Source organism: Vigna unguiculata, chromosome 11, assembly GCF_004118075.2.
Source record: "Vigna unguiculata cultivar IT97K-499-35 chromosome 11, ASM411807v1, whole genome shotgun sequence".
Taxonomy (NCBI): Eukaryota; Viridiplantae; Streptophyta; class Magnoliopsida; order Fabales; family Fabaceae; genus Vigna; species Vigna unguiculata.
In genome coordinates this window covers 32,522,002-32,538,920 of record NC_040289.1, presented here as the reverse complement: position 1 = coordinate 32,538,920, position 16,919 = coordinate 32,522,002, and the positions used below count along the sequence as shown (strand labels likewise).

At 33.5% G+C, this 16,919-nt stretch overlaps 3 protein-coding genes across 6 annotated transcripts; 2 read left to right on the top strand and 1 right to left on the bottom strand.

Annotated features, from left to right (window-relative positions):
- Positions 1-629: 629 nt before the first annotated feature.
- On the bottom strand, positions 630-5,476 carry LOC114169920 (cellulose synthase-like protein H1). 3 transcript variants are annotated; one of them, XM_028055316.1, is made up of 9 exons: positions 5,196-5,476; positions 3,713-4,043; positions 3,469-3,591; positions 3,085-3,201; positions 2,715-2,927; positions 2,489-2,597; positions 2,192-2,379; positions 1,730-2,083; positions 630-1,248 (listed from the first exon to the last, which is right to left on the bottom strand). In XM_028055316.1, exons 1-9 carry the CDS (start codon positions 5,450-5,452, stop codon positions 700-702), a joined length of 2,241 nt encoding a protein of 746 aa, XP_027911117.1. In that variant the 5' UTR covers positions 5,453-5,476; the 3' UTR covers positions 630-699. The 3 variants fall into 3 exon arrangements, with proteins under 3 accessions (XP_027911117.1, XP_027911118.1, XP_027911119.1); XM_028055317.1 differs by having other exon boundaries at positions 3,085-3,183; XM_028055318.1 differs by having other exon boundaries at positions 3,713-4,036; positions 5,196-5,443.
- Positions 5,477-6,386: 910 nt separating this feature from the next.
- On the top strand, positions 6,387-10,778 carry LOC114168491 (protein usf-like). The gene is made up of 5 exons (XM_028053328.1): positions 6,387-6,690; positions 7,341-7,483; positions 7,601-7,730; positions 8,873-9,064; positions 10,356-10,778. The coding sequence occupies exons 1-5, from the start codon at positions 6,553-6,555 to the stop codon at positions 10,563-10,565; spliced, it is 813 nt and encodes a 270-aa protein (XP_027909129.1). The 5' UTR covers positions 6,387-6,552; the 3' UTR covers positions 10,566-10,778.
- Positions 10,779-13,836: 3,058 nt separating this feature from the next.
- On the top strand, positions 13,837-16,436 carry LOC114168934 (probable WRKY transcription factor 31). Of its 2 annotated transcripts, none has more exons than XM_028053915.1 (5): positions 13,837-14,312; positions 14,585-14,683; positions 14,780-15,331; positions 15,426-15,539; positions 15,686-16,436. In XM_028053915.1, exons 1-5 carry the CDS (start codon positions 13,974-13,976, stop codon positions 16,352-16,354), a joined length of 1,773 nt encoding a protein of 590 aa, XP_027909716.1. In that variant the 5' UTR covers positions 13,837-13,973; the 3' UTR covers positions 16,355-16,436. The 2 variants fall into 2 exon arrangements, with proteins under 2 accessions (XP_027909716.1, XP_027909717.1); XM_028053916.1 differs by having other exon boundaries at positions 14,116-14,312; positions 14,590-14,683.
- The last annotated feature ends 483 nt before the right edge of the window (positions 16,437-16,919 follow it).

Sequence of the window (16,919 nt, the reverse complement as noted above, 5' to 3'; positions counted from 1 at the left end):
TAATGTTAAAGTCAACGTGACGTGTCATTTTTTTTTGAAATTTTTTTAACTTTTTACACATGTCACTTCATAATTATGCCACGTGTCAAAATTGTTAATTTTTGACACATGACACAACTGTGAAGTGACACGTATAAAAAATTAAAAAAATATAAAGAAAATATTAAAAAGAATTTTAAAAACCAGAAATTGACACGTGACATTGATTTAATACCATCTGTTCACAGTTAACAATGAAGACCAAATTGAGTCACTTTTAAGAAAATAAGGACCAAATTAAGACAATAAAAAACATGAAGTCCAAATTGAAATTTTATGACAAATAAAGGAACAAAATAATTTAACCTTATCTTTATTTGGGTTGTTCGTGCCTGCAATGTTTGTACTGTGTAAATGTAAATGAGTGGATCTACAAACATATATGCATGACTGAATATAAAGACACATGTATGAAAGTAACGTATGAGAAACAATAATCACTTTAGTTTTAGATCTAAATATGTGTGTTTTGTGTATGTTTACGATGTATTTTTTTTAAAAATACTTCATGTCATGTATATTATGTTTTGTTTGTTTTAGGATGTTTAAATACTTCATAAAATCAAAGAGAACAACACTTGCTATTCCAATTTGATAAATATAAGGTAACTAACAAGCTTATATTAATTATCAATCATGGAGTTTTAGTTTCCACGCCCATTAATCATGCATGGTTCTTTTACACAAGTGTATAAAACACCATGTTAAAATAATTGATTTGCTTACCAAGGAAAACGGAATTCTATACTTCCCTTTCTCAAATAATCCTCTAAAAAATGGCCAAAGGCAAATTATCAAATAAATACTACAAAAAATCTCACCCACTCCACTTCCATTATGTGTTGGCATCAGTGGTTGCAATCCCAATAACTTGATAAACATTATCGTCAATTGCAGCAACAAAATGGTAGTGCCCGACAAGAAAACTAGGGACTCATCAAAGGTGAACCTACCAGCATCCTTATCATCTTCAGCATCATCTCTAACAGGCACATCTTTTTTTGTTATGTCAAATACTGTGTCAGATATTCTTAACAACTTCAGTAGGATGCAGACAAATGCACAAAAACCAGCATTCATGCGTGTAATTCTCGACATCCTTTGATTGTTCCACCATGCTCTGTATGATAGTCCTGCTGATAAATATTCTGATATGGTATATATCTTGTAACTTACGAAAAAAGCAATGGAGATACATATACCTAGGTCCTGCATTCAGAAAAATACAAAATCAACACTTATATACTGAGAAAAAACATAGATATATAGGGTTAAATTTAGTACTTTAACTTTGATGTAGAATTTAAATTTATGTTTGTCTCATTTTTTTGATACGGTTTGAAGAAGTCTGAACTTTAAAAATAAACATATACAGTCATTCTAATTCAATAATATTAAACTTTTTCTACATATTTTAGGTTGACATTTGAGTTGAAATGAACTCAAACATCAACCTGAAACATCGTTTAACATTAAAGTTTAAGGTCCAAAATATATTAAAATTTGAAACAAAGACGAATTTAAATTTAAAGTTTAAAGACTATAAGTATATTTAACCTGGCATAATTCATCTATGGATTTTAAACTAAATAAAACATATATAATTATATCTATGTATAATGTAAATTTTTGTCCTACACAGTCACATATTCTTTAAAAATTGTATTAATAATTTTCTGAAAAGGCTCACCATGGGCAAGAAATTGGAATTGGTGATGATGCAGTATGAAAGAAGACATGCATAGCATAGTTCAAAGAGTGGCTTTAGGCCCCAGTAGTTGATTATCCACATGTATGCTAAGCATTGTCTCAGAGTAAGCTTATGGAAAATGGTGCCAAAAATAGGACAGTGTTTGCTAAAGAAGATCTCAAGTAATCCTATGGCCCATCTCTTTTGTTGGGCCATTGCAATTGGGCCACCTCCTGGAGCAAAGCCTGTGAAGGCAATTGGGCTTGGTGTACACAATTCTGATCTCCAACCTTTTTCATGTATGGTCAGTCCAAGTAGTTTATCTTCTGCTATTGATCCATATATCCAACCCACCTAAAATTTGCATAAATTAAAGTACATTGAGTTTCAATTTCAGGACAAAATTGGCCAAACAAAAGGAAAAATTAATTTTAAAATAGCCCTCAAAGAAAGTTGATTTACATATTTGCCCCAGCCAGTGCCATGTTCATATCCACAACTTGCAACTTGTGCTGCAATGTCAATTGCCATAGAAATATTAGTATGATTAGGCAAATATGTCTTCCCCTCCAAAGCATCATGAACTGTTTTCATAATCTCCTTTGAATCTCCAAACTTTTGTTCTAATTCATCTTTTGATAATCTGTTTCCTGAAAAATTAGGTAGAAGGTTCAAACATGTAAATTAAATTAAGTTAAATGAGCATAGCACTAGATTAAAACTATTTATTCAAAAAATTTAAATAAATAAAAAACATACCCTTTTCCATGCTATCTGGAAAAAGGCCATAAATAACTTTTCTTCTATGGAAGCAGTTTGTTCCACCGTAGAAAGGTCCTTGCAATCCAGCTATTCCAGCAGTCAAGTACTGCATTGTTTTGAATTTTTTTTTCAGAAGCAATTAATTGACTTTCAAACGTAACAAGTTAGTGCTAAAAAGGTTTAATATTGTACTATATAAAGATTAGTGTTTAATTACAATGACCTTAATAAGAATTGCCATCTGATTTCCGAAAGGATCGTCCTTCAAAGTAGCATAGAACTGTTGGGGAAATTGAGCAAATGCAACTTCTTTTTCTCCTTTGGAATCAAGCAAAATGCATAACGCATGCAGAACAACCTTTGGATTGTTTACAATCATGTCACAGTCCACGTTTAAGATAAATGGAGCATTGGTCATCAACCCAGAGACTCTTGTCTGATTACAGCTTGTTGTGGGAAAATAAAATCAGAAGCTCAATATGCTAGTGCATTCAATAAGCTAACTTTGTGACTTACATAGTAGCATGCATGACTGTCTAATTCAACAAGTTAATTAAAGTGAGATTGTTGAGAAATAAGAGTGAGGTTCTCACCAACACATTCATTGCACCAGCTTTGAAATGATGTGACTGTTTTGGCTTTTTCTCTCTAGATATGTATATCAAATGTGGCAATCCATCTGCAAGACATTCCTTGTTCTCCCATATAACCTTATTAATTCAGAATATTGTGTGTAATGTTTTGTTAAATGTATTTTCTTACTAGTATAAAGATGGTGGGATAAAAACAATATAACAGAAATAGTAAACAACTGTTTTCTGTGCATTCCATGTATAAACTTCAAGAGCAAAATCAAAGCAGTAAACAAATTTTGAAAAATCAACACTAAAAGCAATTAACAAGAAATCGTATTATATAGATATTGTAAATGTATAGCACATATGAGTTACTAATGGAATACTATTGAAGTTACATACCTGAATTATAGTTGGATGGTTTGTCTTCTCAGTGTTTGAGAAAATGTCAAATTCTCCATGACATGGATTTGATTTTTGAAACTCGTCTAATTCTATTTTTTGTCTAAGATTATCATACATATCCTGCAATGACCTTGCATGACCAAATTATTATGCAGAATCTGATGTTTGTCCTCACATTCAATGCTTGCTTATGTAAAACTATCAATCCAATGTTGCATTATGATGTAACTGTGGAACTTACTTTCATTTGTAACCATTCTTGTTTGAATTCTGGTGTGTTGTTGCTGTCTGTTGAGCCTTCTGGTTTGCCAGAGAAGTATCTGAGTGGAGCTCTAACTTGCACATTGTACTTCTTGCAGAATGGTACCCAAAACTTTGCAAATTTGAAGGCTTCTTGAAGAGCATAGAAGGTTAGGGGGGAACAACCATCGTCAGAAACATAACAAGCAAGCTTGTGAGGTGGGTAATCAAGTGCTAACAGAGACAACACGGTGTTCACTGTAATAATAGGTGGTTCAAGCACAGGGTCTGCTGTTGTCACAAACATATCCACTGCTGGAAGCTCCTGCACACTGCTGAGAAAATTCACTAACAGCAACAAAAATCATATGCATAGTCCAATTCCAATGAATGCAGCAGTATATACGATAAGAATTCCTTACTTTTTTTATGTACAATCCGTAAAAAAAATAACATCTTTAAGCAGAAACACATGATATTTTCACTCTATCGGGGACAACTCTTATTTACACCGTGTTTACCATAATGGGATATAAAGACTTTTTACGTATGAAACCCAGATACGGATGCAGATATGATACGGAGAACACAGATATACGACTAAATTGAAAAACATAGGACACAACATGCATATACATATTAGTTTCAAATTTTTAACTAACAAATTGTCAACTAACACAAAAATAAATTTAATTTATCAATTTAATATCCAAAAAAGTGAAAAGTAGTGATCATATAATATTTTTTCCTTATTTTTATAATCATAATAGAAACTTATGTGATAAATTTACAAGTTTATAGGTTTTTTTAGAAAATCATTGAATATGTGATTGTTAACATTGTGTTGGAGTCATATCAAAATCATGTTAAAGAAAAAAAAAATGTCTTTCAAATCAGACACATGACTGATACGTGTTGTACGAGTGCCTTTTTCCGATACATATAGGACATGGAATATGCCATTGATGAGGCGTGTCCGGGTTTCATAGCTTTTTACATGGTAGAAACCCTTTTGATCAATAAGGCACACCGATCTGTTTGACCGACTGACAAACCAATTGAATCGATTGTCAATCATCTTCACTTATTGGCAAACTCACTGGTACAATCTTAGTCGGTTTGCCGGTCAATGAGATAATCGGTTTGTTAGTCGGTCAGAGTAACCTTACAATAAAAGGTTTGGATCTTTCTTCTTCCTTATATACAGTTGTTGTTCATCTTTTTACTAATGGGATATTTCCAACTGTTCTTCAATGCTTAATACTTCTATGTTTGATCATAGTCCTAACATGCAATTCTATCACTTTAGTCAGAAAACAAATAGTCCATACTCTTTGTCAACCAGGATAATCTAACATCTGATTCTCAGTGTATGAATATTATAGTGAGGGTAATTGCAACAGTTGATGATAATTAAATTGGCAAGGCATAGTGAAGTGAAAGGGTTAGCTATATATATATATATGATTGAGTAAAGGGTTTACCTTTGCAAGAGACGATCTGGGTAGGTTTTGATTACTGCTGGACTCCACTGAGTGGTGAGAGTGAAAAACCAAGAGATGGTGAACCATGACTCACATAAAAAGGCAACAAACCAAGGGAAGGAGTAGTTTTTGACAGAGATAACGCGGTAACATAGCAGCAGTAACAGGAGGATCAAAAGCAAGCTCTCTGTTACCCTTTTGTAATTTAGCTTGTACCAGTTCTTTTCATAAAGGGGGAGAAAGTTTTGTTTGGCCATTGATTTGAGCCAAATTGATAACAAAATGTGTGTTCTTATAATCCTTATCTGTAACAGATAAATAATAAATTAATGGGTGGTTTACCATACTCCTATAATTTACTAATTGATCACTTATCAATACAAGAAATTATGACACATGGCATAACTTATAGTGGATGTTTATTCTCCAGTTCTTTATTTTTTTTTATGGCATTATGGTCAATAATTTGAGGGTTTTATTGTTAATTTATTTGCATTGATTTTCCCGTTACCTAAAGTCAATTTTCTAGTATTGATTAGCCTCTCTTATGCATGAAAGAGAAGAAAGAACTGAAATTTTTCGACAAAGAGATTACATAAATTATTAGTACACGACTCTAAGACAAGATTGATGGTCCATCATGTGTTGTTAATTATAAGAATACTTGTACAGAAAAACACAACGACACACGAGATCTCAATGGCTAAAGATCTAAATTTCACGTGAAGGTTATCTGCAAATTCAAAGCCTTTGCTTTAAGACTATCTTCAATCTTGGGGTGTTATAGAGAAGTGAAATATAACCAGTTGTGATTACTTTTTATTGAAATATATTGAATTAGGGTTTATCTTGTCAATTGATTATCATTTATTTCATTCACATATAAATGGATTCAATGGTTATTGTGGTGTTCTGAGAGAAAAAAGTGCAACATTTGTGATGAAGTCCAAGAGTTTGCATAAAGTACACATTATCCTACAACTGAATGGAAAAATCTAGTTAAAAATATGTTTTTATGATATATACACCTACTACTCGTTTTAATTAGCACTCTAATAATACTTACACAAAAGTTAACACTTTGTTATAATTGAAAATACTATGGTATCTCCTATTAGAAATTGGATGATATAAAAATGTTGGACAAAAATTGGTCCATGAAAAAAACTAAAAAGCAAAACAAACAATTAAATTTTTGCAAAAACTAAAATCATTTTAACGAAAATACGATGAATTCAAGCCATTGAGAAAGCCAAAGTAAAGTAAGAGAATCTTCACCATTTGTTACAGCATCACTCTCCATTCTTAATTTAGAGAGATTTGTTCTTCATAGTCTCATACAGAAGCCAAGTGAAGAATGTTGAGCGTAGCTCCCAAATTCTTCACCACCGCCCCACTTCGAACCGTTTCACCCTTTGCATGTCGCTTCTCAGTCCGTTCTATCGCTGACTCTGTTCCTTTCAACAAAATCCGCATTCAACGAGATGATGACACTGTGAGTCACCACAACCCATTCCAAATCCATTTCTTTTATATCATTTTTTTTGGGTCATGGGGTTGCTTTGTTTTGCCGCATTTTGTTCATAATTTTCATTTTCCACTTTCTTTCATCTGCAAAATAGAATCTTTCTGACTTTTTTTTTCTGGGTGGGGGTTGAGTAACGGGTTTTTGAGTTAAACTTGGATGGTATTGACGAGCCACCACACTGGAAAAGATATAGTTTGGAATTTTTTTTGCCTCGGTGTGTTGGGTAATTATACTCTGGAGGCTGTTAATTGGAGTCAGAATTTAGTGATTATTTCATGCTGTGCTGATATTGATTCTGGCCTACATATGGAAATTTGTGTGCATTTCAGCCGTAATGTGGTTTTCACTTTGCAGCATAAAGTTGTATCAAGGTTTGTGGTCGTGGTTTTTTCATCGCTGCGGGAAATTGTGGAAAATATACATGGCTGAAATCGTGGTTGCGGACCATTTTTGAAAGCTTGGTTGTGATTTAGACAAGATTAATAAGATATCATTTTTAGTGATGTTGTTGAACTGAAATTTTTTTATGCCATTTTCTATATTGATTTCTATGTGCTTCCTGTAGTGGAACCTTATAGCTAATTTTCTGCTATTTAATTTCTGTTTTCAATGATTAGGCATTTGATGCATATGTTGTTGGCAAAAACAACGCTCCTGGAATCGTTGTGCTTCAGGAGTGGTGGGGTGTGGATTTCGAAATTAAAAACCATGCTGTGATGATTTCTCAACTCGGTCGGGGATTCAAAGCTCTTATTCCAGAGTAAGATAACTATTGCCACCATTTCTTTATCTTTTGTCTCTGTGAGTTGTGTATTGTGTAGTAGCATATGCTCTATTCAGATTTTTTTTAAGGGTTTTTTTTCCCCCTTTTTCCCAGTCTATACAGAGGAAAGGTTGGTCTGGATGTTGCAGAAGCACAACATTTGATGAATGGTCTTGATTGGCAAGGCGCTGTAAAAGATATTCATGCTTCAGTTAACTGGCTTAAGGCAAATGGTTCAGCCAAGGTTCCTACCTATTCATGTGTTATCAAGATAAAAAATTATTTATTTAAAGCACCCTCTTAACTAAGGCACCGAATTCTTAATGTGTTGACCTGTGTCAGAACAGGCATTCTGTTTTTACTTTTATCAGCATTATGTGATTTCAGAGGGTTTTAGTGTTTTATAATCCATGAAGGCATAAACCAGCCTTTGCTTGAGATTCAGTGTGTTAGCTTGAGGGTTTGGCACTCTGCATTAGGCAGGATTGAATCAGCAAATACAATGCATTATACTTTATCAGTTATTTTGGTGTAAGAGTTGTGTTGTACAAGTTTATTCATCAAACCCCTCTTATACATTAAAATAATTGGACAACTTAATCAAGACTTAAGGGAGTGTTTGCACTTAATTGCATTTTGATTCACGAATTAATGGAAAAACTTACCTATGAAAATCATAATTTTTTTTTCCATTACAAGTCATTGGTTACAAAAACACCATATTGATTTTTCAATAAATAGGCGTTCAGCATGAAAAAAACCAAGACCTGGTATTTTTAAAATTCATCAAGTCTTGTGCTATTAAGTCATATATTATCTGGCCCATTTATCATGTATATACTGCTTCTATCATTTTTGTTCCATAGTTTTAATATTTTGTTATTATATTGCTGCAAGTATTTTACAATTCTAATCTAGTTAGTCAAGATAGGCTCAGCCAAATACTTATGGTAGTTTCAATTCATCTTCCTTTTATTTTTTATTTGGACAAGTTTTGCATCATGATCATGATAACTAGGTGGGAACTATTTTACTGGCATTTTTATAACATTTAACAGCACAGTACATAATTTTGATGTGCTTTTGTGTCTTATACTGTCTTGAAATGGTAAGTTTGTCAACAAAATGCTTATTATTGTAATTTGAAAATAAAATAGCTCATTGGCTTAGGTATTTTTTGTAGGTAGGTAGCATGGGAATTAATTCTGTTCCGAAACAGATAATTTAGTTCCCCTGTTTCTCATAAATCAGCATGCCAAAAGTGATACATTATACTGAATCCAGATACTTTTTTTAATACTTTCTATTTTGAGAAATACCATTTTTCTTAAATTAGAGGCAAGTCACTGGTTGAACAACGTGTGTATTTATCTTTAATTGCAACAGGCTGGTGTTACTGGATTTTGTATGGGGGGTGCACTTGCTATTGCAAGCTCAGTCTTGGTTCCAAATGTTGATGCTGCTGTAGCTTTCTACGGAGTTCCTTCTTCTGAGCTTGCAGACCCTGCCCAAGCCAAGGCTCCTGTTCAGGCTCACTTTGGAGAGCTGGATAATTTTGTTGGTTTTTCAGATGTTACGGTATGAGAATACATTTGCAACACATTGCTGATCTTTGTTAAGGTGCCTTGTTTGCCAAGTAAATAATTGCTGTTTTTCATTTTTTTAAGGGAGGTGCCTAATTTCTTAGTGTATGTTTGGATTTCAATTAGGAAATTAAGTTGAGTTGAACTCAACTTGAGTTAAAACAAAGTAACTCATTGTAAGTCAACTGGGGTATGAGATGAATTTTGTTTCTTACCAGATCTGAAATAACAGTGTCAAATATGTTCATACAGTGTTCAATGAAAATTGAAAGTGTTCCAACTGAAATCCAAACACACCTTAAAACATACATTTAGTTCATTTTTGTGAGGATTAGTATGCAAAGGGAGGGACACTTGATCTTACAAAGATGTTGTACTTGCTAGAAAACTAAATGATGGAGGGTTGTAAATTAGAATTTAAAATCATTATATACTTTCTGGTTAAGAGTATAAATAGGAAGAAAAGACATCTACACCACAGCCCAGTAGTTGGTTGGCTTAAACTGTAGAAAAAAATATTTTAAAGATGTTTTTTTTTTTCTTTTTGGGTAATGTAAGTGCACTCAAATTCAATTTTCTATCATTGCTTCTAGATATAAAATCACATTAAGCTTTTAAATGATTCCTAAAAAGATTGTTAAACATGGTCCACTTATCAAGAAATTAAAGTATATCTTGGTGAAACTTGGTATTCTAGAGACTCTTGATCTCACACTAATGTGTGCATGTGGTAGAAATTGAAGTAGAGAAGGGATAAATCTCACACTAATTCTTACCTTTTTATTCATTTCAGTTTTTGTTCCTCTCTGTTTCTTCATCTTTTTATTATTCACCACCCTTTAAGTAATGTTGAGAAACTCTTGAAGCTTTTATGATACACAGTCCAATTTCCCCAGTCTAATAAAGGGCAAAACTCCAATGCACTTTGTGAACATAGAATTTCACCACTTAAAAGAAACACAACCTTTCTATATCATTCCTGTGCTGCCAATGCACATAATCTGTCAAATGCAATTAAGTTTATTCAACTGCTTTGATAAAAACTAAACCAATCCCTTAACTGTTAGTTTTATACTTTTAAAATTGTACCTTCTCCCTTTCACTTTCACCACAAAGACAATCTTATATCTCCTCATCATAAGACATTCTGACAAGAAAAAGTTTGTTTAGAAATGTTTTTGACACTTACTAATGTTACGAGTTTCCAAATTCTGCACTAGTAACATCATGTTTGAACATTGTTTAACTGATAAAGAAAAGTGTTTGAACATTGTTTAATGTCTCAGGCAGCCAAGGCCTTGGAGAAAAAGCTGAAGGAATCTGGAGTTGCTCATGAGGTTCACATATATCCTAACAATGGACATGCATTCATGAACAGGTCTCCTGAAGGAATCAAGAGAAGGAAGAACATGGGAATGTCAGACGAAGATGAAGCTGCAGTTCAGCTCGCATGGTCCCGTTTTCAGTCATGGATGACACATTATTTAACTGTCTAAATACCTTACTAGTACTGCCTCAATGGTATGTTATACTTCTATGTACCATGGTAGAAGTAGTTTACCAGAACTCTTAATGGCCCCATAAATTTGGTGCTTGTTTCCTGTAGGGTGGATTGCATACATGCACCCCCTTGAGAAATTTGACTTGGGAATAATTTTGAAACGGTTCTAGTTTGTCTATAAGAAGTAAATATGCTCTTTGTTTATTCATTGGTATCATTTTTCTCCATTTTATGGTCTAGTTTTTCATCAATCCTTTGTGACATCAAATTGATGTCGACATTTTCATATTGTACGAAGTTTGATTATCTGCATATGTTAATTGCAGTTAGAAAAAAGGGAAACTTTTTGGTGATTACTTTAGCTTTTGATGGTGGGTGAGTGTGAACACAATGGTAGTGTTGAGATGCTAAGGAGTGTGGATCTGAAAGAAGAAAAGGGTCACGTGAGGAAAGACTAATATAAAATGCAGCTTAAACAGCTACCATCCGACCAATCTCTTTATACATAATAATGACAAATCAATCACTTTTAATTTTATGTCATATAAATAAGTAATTCAAATCATAAGCAATAATCTTTTTTTAGTTTCTTTGGTTGAAGAAACCAACAAAATTTATGCACTTTCTTGCAAGCTATATTGTAAAGAGTCTTCCTTCTACAATGTCTGCAGTTTCTTTGAGACGCAAATAGAAACCCAAAACACATGGTTTTACGCGTCTAAGAACCTCTGAAGAAATTAGAATTACTAAGGAAACAAAACTAAGCAAAAGTTGGGTCCAGTTAGGTTCAGAAATTATTATTAAGATGATCACTTTAGAATCCAAGAAGTAAAACCGACCTATACCTTCTAATCAAATAAAATATCTACACAAATTTGGCAACATTTGCACACTCTTTTTCTGATTAAAATAACCCAAAAAAAAGTCATAAAAAGTTGCGTTGGTACTTAATTATTTGAGTTGGAGAAATGAAGATGTTGCATAACTTCTCTATTTTTTATTAGATAAAATAGTTCGTGTATCAAACGTGTAATGACTTTTATTTTTTTAATTACAATCATAATCTCCGAAACTATATTATATATAAATCCTTTACATTAACATTATTTAGAAATCAAACTATCATTGTCATTACCATGCTATAGTGTGTATGCGACTGCTTTTATATTAAAGCAATGCTACTTCATGAACTTTTTCTCACAAGTAGAACTTTTATGATTCAAAATTTATGTTTGGTTTTCATATAAAAAAAAAAGTTAAATCACTCTTATTATGTTGTTTCAGTCCTTGTGATATATCTACATTATTATTCTTGTAAATGTAAATAATTTACTTTTAGTATGCTAGTATTTCATTACTAAAAAAAATACAAAAACAAAAAGGTGCTTAAAGTACTTTAATTACAAATATTTAACTATGGATAATATTTTACAATTTGATTTTTATAAAGAAATTTGATATCAATAAATCATAAAGAAAAGGTTTAAATCCAAGATCGGGATGTTTCTAGATCTCTTTAATTATGTATTATCTATCTTAATTATATTCACCATGACATTTGTAACCTATACTCACAGAGTAGTATATTATGTTTACCTTTGATTTTTTTCAACATTTTAATGTAACATTTTACCAATTTGGGTTTTAAAAATTTGGGTAAATCGTACTTATATGACATGACTTAACTGTGAAGTAGTCGTGCATGTATAACACGACTTCAAACTTGTTAAAGTGAAGTCTTGTTATTAAATCTATACAACTTTTTTTATAAGAGAAAAAGTTGTCTAGAGCAAATACGACTTTGGTTACACTTAATTATTATTATTTTTTAATTTGAACTAAAGTTATGTTAAGATATATAGCACGACTATAGTAAAATGTGATTTGAATTACGACTTCAATTCAAATCACATTACACTAAAGTCATATTATTTTAACACGACTGCAATTCAAATAAAATAAAATAAATAAATGGAATAAAAGTCTTGTTTGACCACAAACTTCTTCACTTATACAGAAGTCATAAAGAGTCAACACGATTTCACTTTAAAGTCGTGTTATGCATATATGTCTTTTTCACAACAAAATTGTATCATGCAAACTCGACTCAGTGATATGCACACAATTTATAAAATTTATCCATTTCAATAACTTTTGTGAAAAAATTATACTAATATGGTAAAAAAAAAAATTCCTTTCTCTATCTATACAATGTCTCTTCTTTTCTCCCAATGATACAATATCAATGCCTGTTCAAAAGAAAAGAAGAAAGAGAAAGAGATGGTTAATTTATGGTGTGAATCTGTGTAGGCATCATGTCATATGTGTGTGTATCGAAGTCAAGAGTGTAAAAGGATAAAAATAGAATGCAATGAAGGAGGGGACCCATACTTAGTCTTTCATCACATTACATTACATTACAACCTTTGACTCAGACTACACTTTTCACGAGCCTCATGCGCCGGCCCAACAAGGGCGGTGATTTTCCAGAACGAACGCGTCAATCTCCTCTTCCTAATCTTTTGCCTTCATTCACACCAAATCAACAACATCACCTACAAAATCATACTAATTCTCCAACACAAAAACAACAACAACAATTTACTTTCGATACGTACCCATATTAATTTCGACAATTTTTTCCTCATATCATTGGTGCAAATGTTGAATTTGGTTTAGTCAACCAACTTACGTTTCGGGATCCACCAACTTTCTTTTCTTTCCTAGTTACTATTAAATTAGTATATGACTTTTTATAAACAATTTACCCTATGATTAAGGGTGCGCAATCTACCCTACACTTTTAGGCTTCCAAAAATTACACACCTCTATTTTGAAACCTATATTTACATATGTAATTCCAAATTAACTATAACTAAAAGCATCATTCATGGATTTTCTTACCCTTCTTCAAATAAAACTAATTTAGCCATTAGTATACTTATGTAACGTTATATCCTTCAAGTTCCATTCTTATAACAAAAGTAAGTTTTTAATTATCTTTTGGACAAGAACTTTGAACATGTTAAAAAATAGCAATGAAAAATGTTAAGGGTACAAAAAAAATTGTTAAATCTGTCTACTTCTATAGTAACAATACATAAATATATATATATATATATATATATATAAGAAATAAATTTTTTTTTATGAATATATACGTAAACATTAGCATTGAGAAGTCTTTGTCCACATGTAAAACTGTAATGTAATAATACTTGAAAGTTATTCAAAGCTAAGAGAGACAACGGAAGTTCTGGTCATCTTCTTAAGTCTCAGTTGTCCCGTTTTATTGCCGAGTCCATTGCATCGTTTATAAAGACTTCACAGACTTCTCTCTCTTTCTCTCTCTCTTTCTTTAGTCTTATTCTCTCTCTCTGTATCTTTTTCTCTCTTGGAATTTATGGTTAGAGGTGGTGGACTCTCCATGGATTCAGATCCAATTGGGAGCTTCTTCCTCCACAAGCCTATTGTTCTTAACTCTTTCCCCGAAGACACAAACCACCACAAGTGGAAACTTAGTCCCCACAACAACATCCACACAATCCCCTTCCAAGTCAACCTTAGCTCTTCTACAAACAATAATCATCACTCTCCCCCACCACCCCTCCACAACACAACCGAGATGGACTTCTTCTCCGACAATAACAACAACGACAACGTTAACAACGACAACGTTTCTGCTTCTGCCTCTAATCATCATCATTCCACCACCCCACCTACGTTGGAATTCAAACTAAACGTGAGTCACCTGACCATCATCATATTTTATGGAAAAATACTCTCTCTCGCACACAAACATTCTTAGTTGTTTTTTATATTGTTATATACCAACCTTTATTTTGTCTCGATTATTGAAATGAATTTATAGTTTTAATTTAAAAATAGTATCAGAAATACCTGAAGATGTACGTATCTGTCTAAGTTTTATCCATGTATTTTATGGTTTATTGTTTTAAATTTGTGTGATCATTTTGTTGGTGGGCTCATGAATCTGTAATTTGTTTTTGATAGACTAGGCTGAATCTTCTTACTACCAACACCAGAAGTGATCAATCTATGGTGGATGATGAGATATCACCCAAATCAGAAGACATAAGAGCTGAGAATAAGGTAAAGATCGATACATAGATATAATGAGATGACATGAGGTTCTCTTTTCGTTTGTTTTACTTTGGAGGGTGTTCTAAAATTGAGTGCTTTTCATAGCTTGTTGTTCTTCAAGCTGAGCTTGAGAGAATGAAGGGGGAGAATCAAAAGTTGAGAGACGCGCTTCATCAGGTTAACGTCAATTACGATGCACTTCAGATGCATTTCATGAATTTGATGCAGCAGAAGGGCGAGGGAGTTGAAGAACAAGAAGTGATTGGTGGAATGTTAGAAGAGAAGAAGCAAGGTGAGAGTGGCGGGGTATTGGTGCCAAGACAGTTCATGGATCTTGGATTGGCTACTAATGCTGACACTGACGAACCCTCTTCTTCATCAGGGGGAAGAAGCCAAGATCGATCAGGATCACCCAACGCAGAAGTGGCTTCCAAGGAATTAGGGACCAGTAAGAATGAGAATGTTAATGATGAAGGGTTTGAAAAGGAGAAGAAGGAATATGGTAGAGGGGGTGAAAGTGAGGATAGTCCCTCAGGCCATGCTTTTGCTGGGGATAAAGTTCCAAGGTTCAGTCCTCAGAGGAATAACGTTGAACAGGCTGAGGCAACCATGAGGAAGGCAAGAGTTTCTGTTAGAGCTCGATCAGAAGCACCCATGGTAAGTAGGAATAATGCATGTTCTTCAATTTTGGAAAACTTTTCATGATAATTTTGTTCATTTTAGTTGATAGAGAAGCTTTTAATTGTCTCAGATCACCGATGGGTGTCAATGGAGAAAGTATGGGCAGAAAATGGCCAAAGGAAACCCATGTCCTAGAGCTTATTATAGGTGTACCATGGCTGTTGGTTGCCCAGTTAGAAAACAGGTATCTTTAAAGCTTTGATTTCCTGGTTTGATACAAGATTGATGATTTTTGTTGAAGAATATCAGTTTTGTTGTTCAATGTAAGGTGTGGTAGGTTAAAAATGAAGTGGTTTATCTAATCCAATGTTTGGTACCTGAAAAAAACAGGTACAAAGGTGTGTTGAAGATCGAACAGTCCTGAACACAACCTACGAAGGGAATCACAACCACCCTTTGCCACCAGCAGCTATGGCAATGGCACAAACCACTTCCTCAGCAGCAAGAATGCTTCTTTCTGGGTCAATGTCTAGTGCTGACAGCATGATGAATGCCAACTTACTCACAAGAGCACTCCTTCCTTGTTCTTCAAGCATGGCTACTATCTCAGCATCTGCTCCATTCCCAACTGTTACATTGGACCTAACACAATCTCCAAACCCTCTACACTTCCCAAGGCACCCAAACCAGTTACAGATTCCCCTCCAAGGTGTTCCTCAGAGTTTTTCAAACTCCCCAGCCTCTTTAATGCCTCAGATTTTTGGACAAGCACTCTACAACCAATCAAAGTTTTCTGGGCTTCAAATGTCACATGATGCAGATCCTTCACAATTTGGAAACCACCCTCAGCAGGTACCACCACACCTCAGTGAAACAGTTAGTGCTGCCATTGCTGTTGATCCAAACTTCACTGCAGCTTTGGCAGCAGCTATCACTTCCATTATTGGTGGCGCTCAGCAGCACAACAACAGTAATAATACTAACAATAATGGAAACATGACCGCCAACAATGGCAATGGCAACATCACGAGTAGCAACAACAACAACGGAAAGCAATAAAATAAAATCACCAATTCCATTAGTGAATTAGTCACCCTTTCATTTTTTTTACGACATTGATTTAATTAAGTTGATTTTATGACCTTTCTATTTGTTCATTTGTTTTATGATTCAGGAAAGCGTTACTATTTGACATAGATCAGTTTTTGTTTGGTTATATAGACTTTTTTATATCAGTTGTTATGAAACCAGTATACAAAAACATGCATAAATTTTATTTATGCTTATGCATATATAAGAAATCACTCTCTTTCCTCACTTTTTTTTTCTTTATCTTGTTGAAAAAGAAACTTCTACATATCTACTGCGTGCAACAAATGGCATTATATATGGAAAGGGAAACGAGAATTCAAGAAAACTGTCTGAGAGCAGTTAAAGTGGATGTCACTTCTTGGACTCATATTTTTATAGTGAGAGAAAACGAACACCGACTCAGAGAGAGTCATGATCTTCAATTTGTCTTTTGCATGGCGCCATATCTGGTCAAACAGCTATGTGAATGCAGTTTCACAAGCTTGTTAAAGAATTGACATCATAGGCATTTTCGACATGATTTTACCTTTGT

What these genes read in the sequence shown, in the direction of transcription:
- LOC114169920 (XM_028055316.1), bottom strand. Translation starts at nt 5,452, where the DNA reads ATGGCCAAACAAAACTTTCTCCCCCTTTATGAAAAGAACTGGTACAAG. An exon ending in AGATGGCAATTCTTATTAAG is followed by an intron (nt 2,598 to 2,714) that starts GTCATTGTAATT and finishes AAAACAATGCAG; the next exon opens with TACTTGACTGCTGGAATAGC. An exon ending in GCACTGGCTGGGGCAAATAT is followed by an intron (nt 2,084 to 2,191) that starts GTAAATCAACTT and finishes TGCAAATTTTAG; the next exon opens with GTGGGTTGGATATATGGATC.
- LOC114168934 (XM_028053915.1), top strand. Translation starts at nt 13,974, where the DNA reads ATGGTTAGAGGTGGTGGACTCTCCATGGATTCAGATCCAATTGGGAGC. An exon ending in CGTTGGAATTCAAACTAAAC is followed by an intron (nt 14,313 to 14,584) that starts GTGAGTCACCTG and finishes TGTTTTTGATAG; the next exon opens with ACTAGGCTGAATCTTCTTAC. An exon ending in CTCGATCAGAAGCACCCATG is followed by an intron (nt 15,332 to 15,425) that starts GTAAGTAGGAAT and finishes TAATTGTCTCAG; the next exon opens with ATCACCGATGGGTGTCAATG.
- LOC114168491 (XM_028053328.1), top strand. Translation starts at nt 6,553, where the DNA reads ATGTTGAGCGTAGCTCCCAAATTCTTCACCACCGCCCCACTTCGAACC. An exon ending in TTCAAAGCTCTTATTCCAGA is followed by an intron (nt 7,484 to 7,600) that starts GTAAGATAACTA and finishes CCTTTTTCCCAG; the next exon opens with TCTATACAGAGGAAAGGTTG. An exon ending in TTGGTTTTTCAGATGTTACG is followed by an intron (nt 9,065 to 10,355) that starts GTATGAGAATAC and finishes TTAATGTCTCAG; the next exon opens with GCAGCCAAGGCCTTGGAGAA.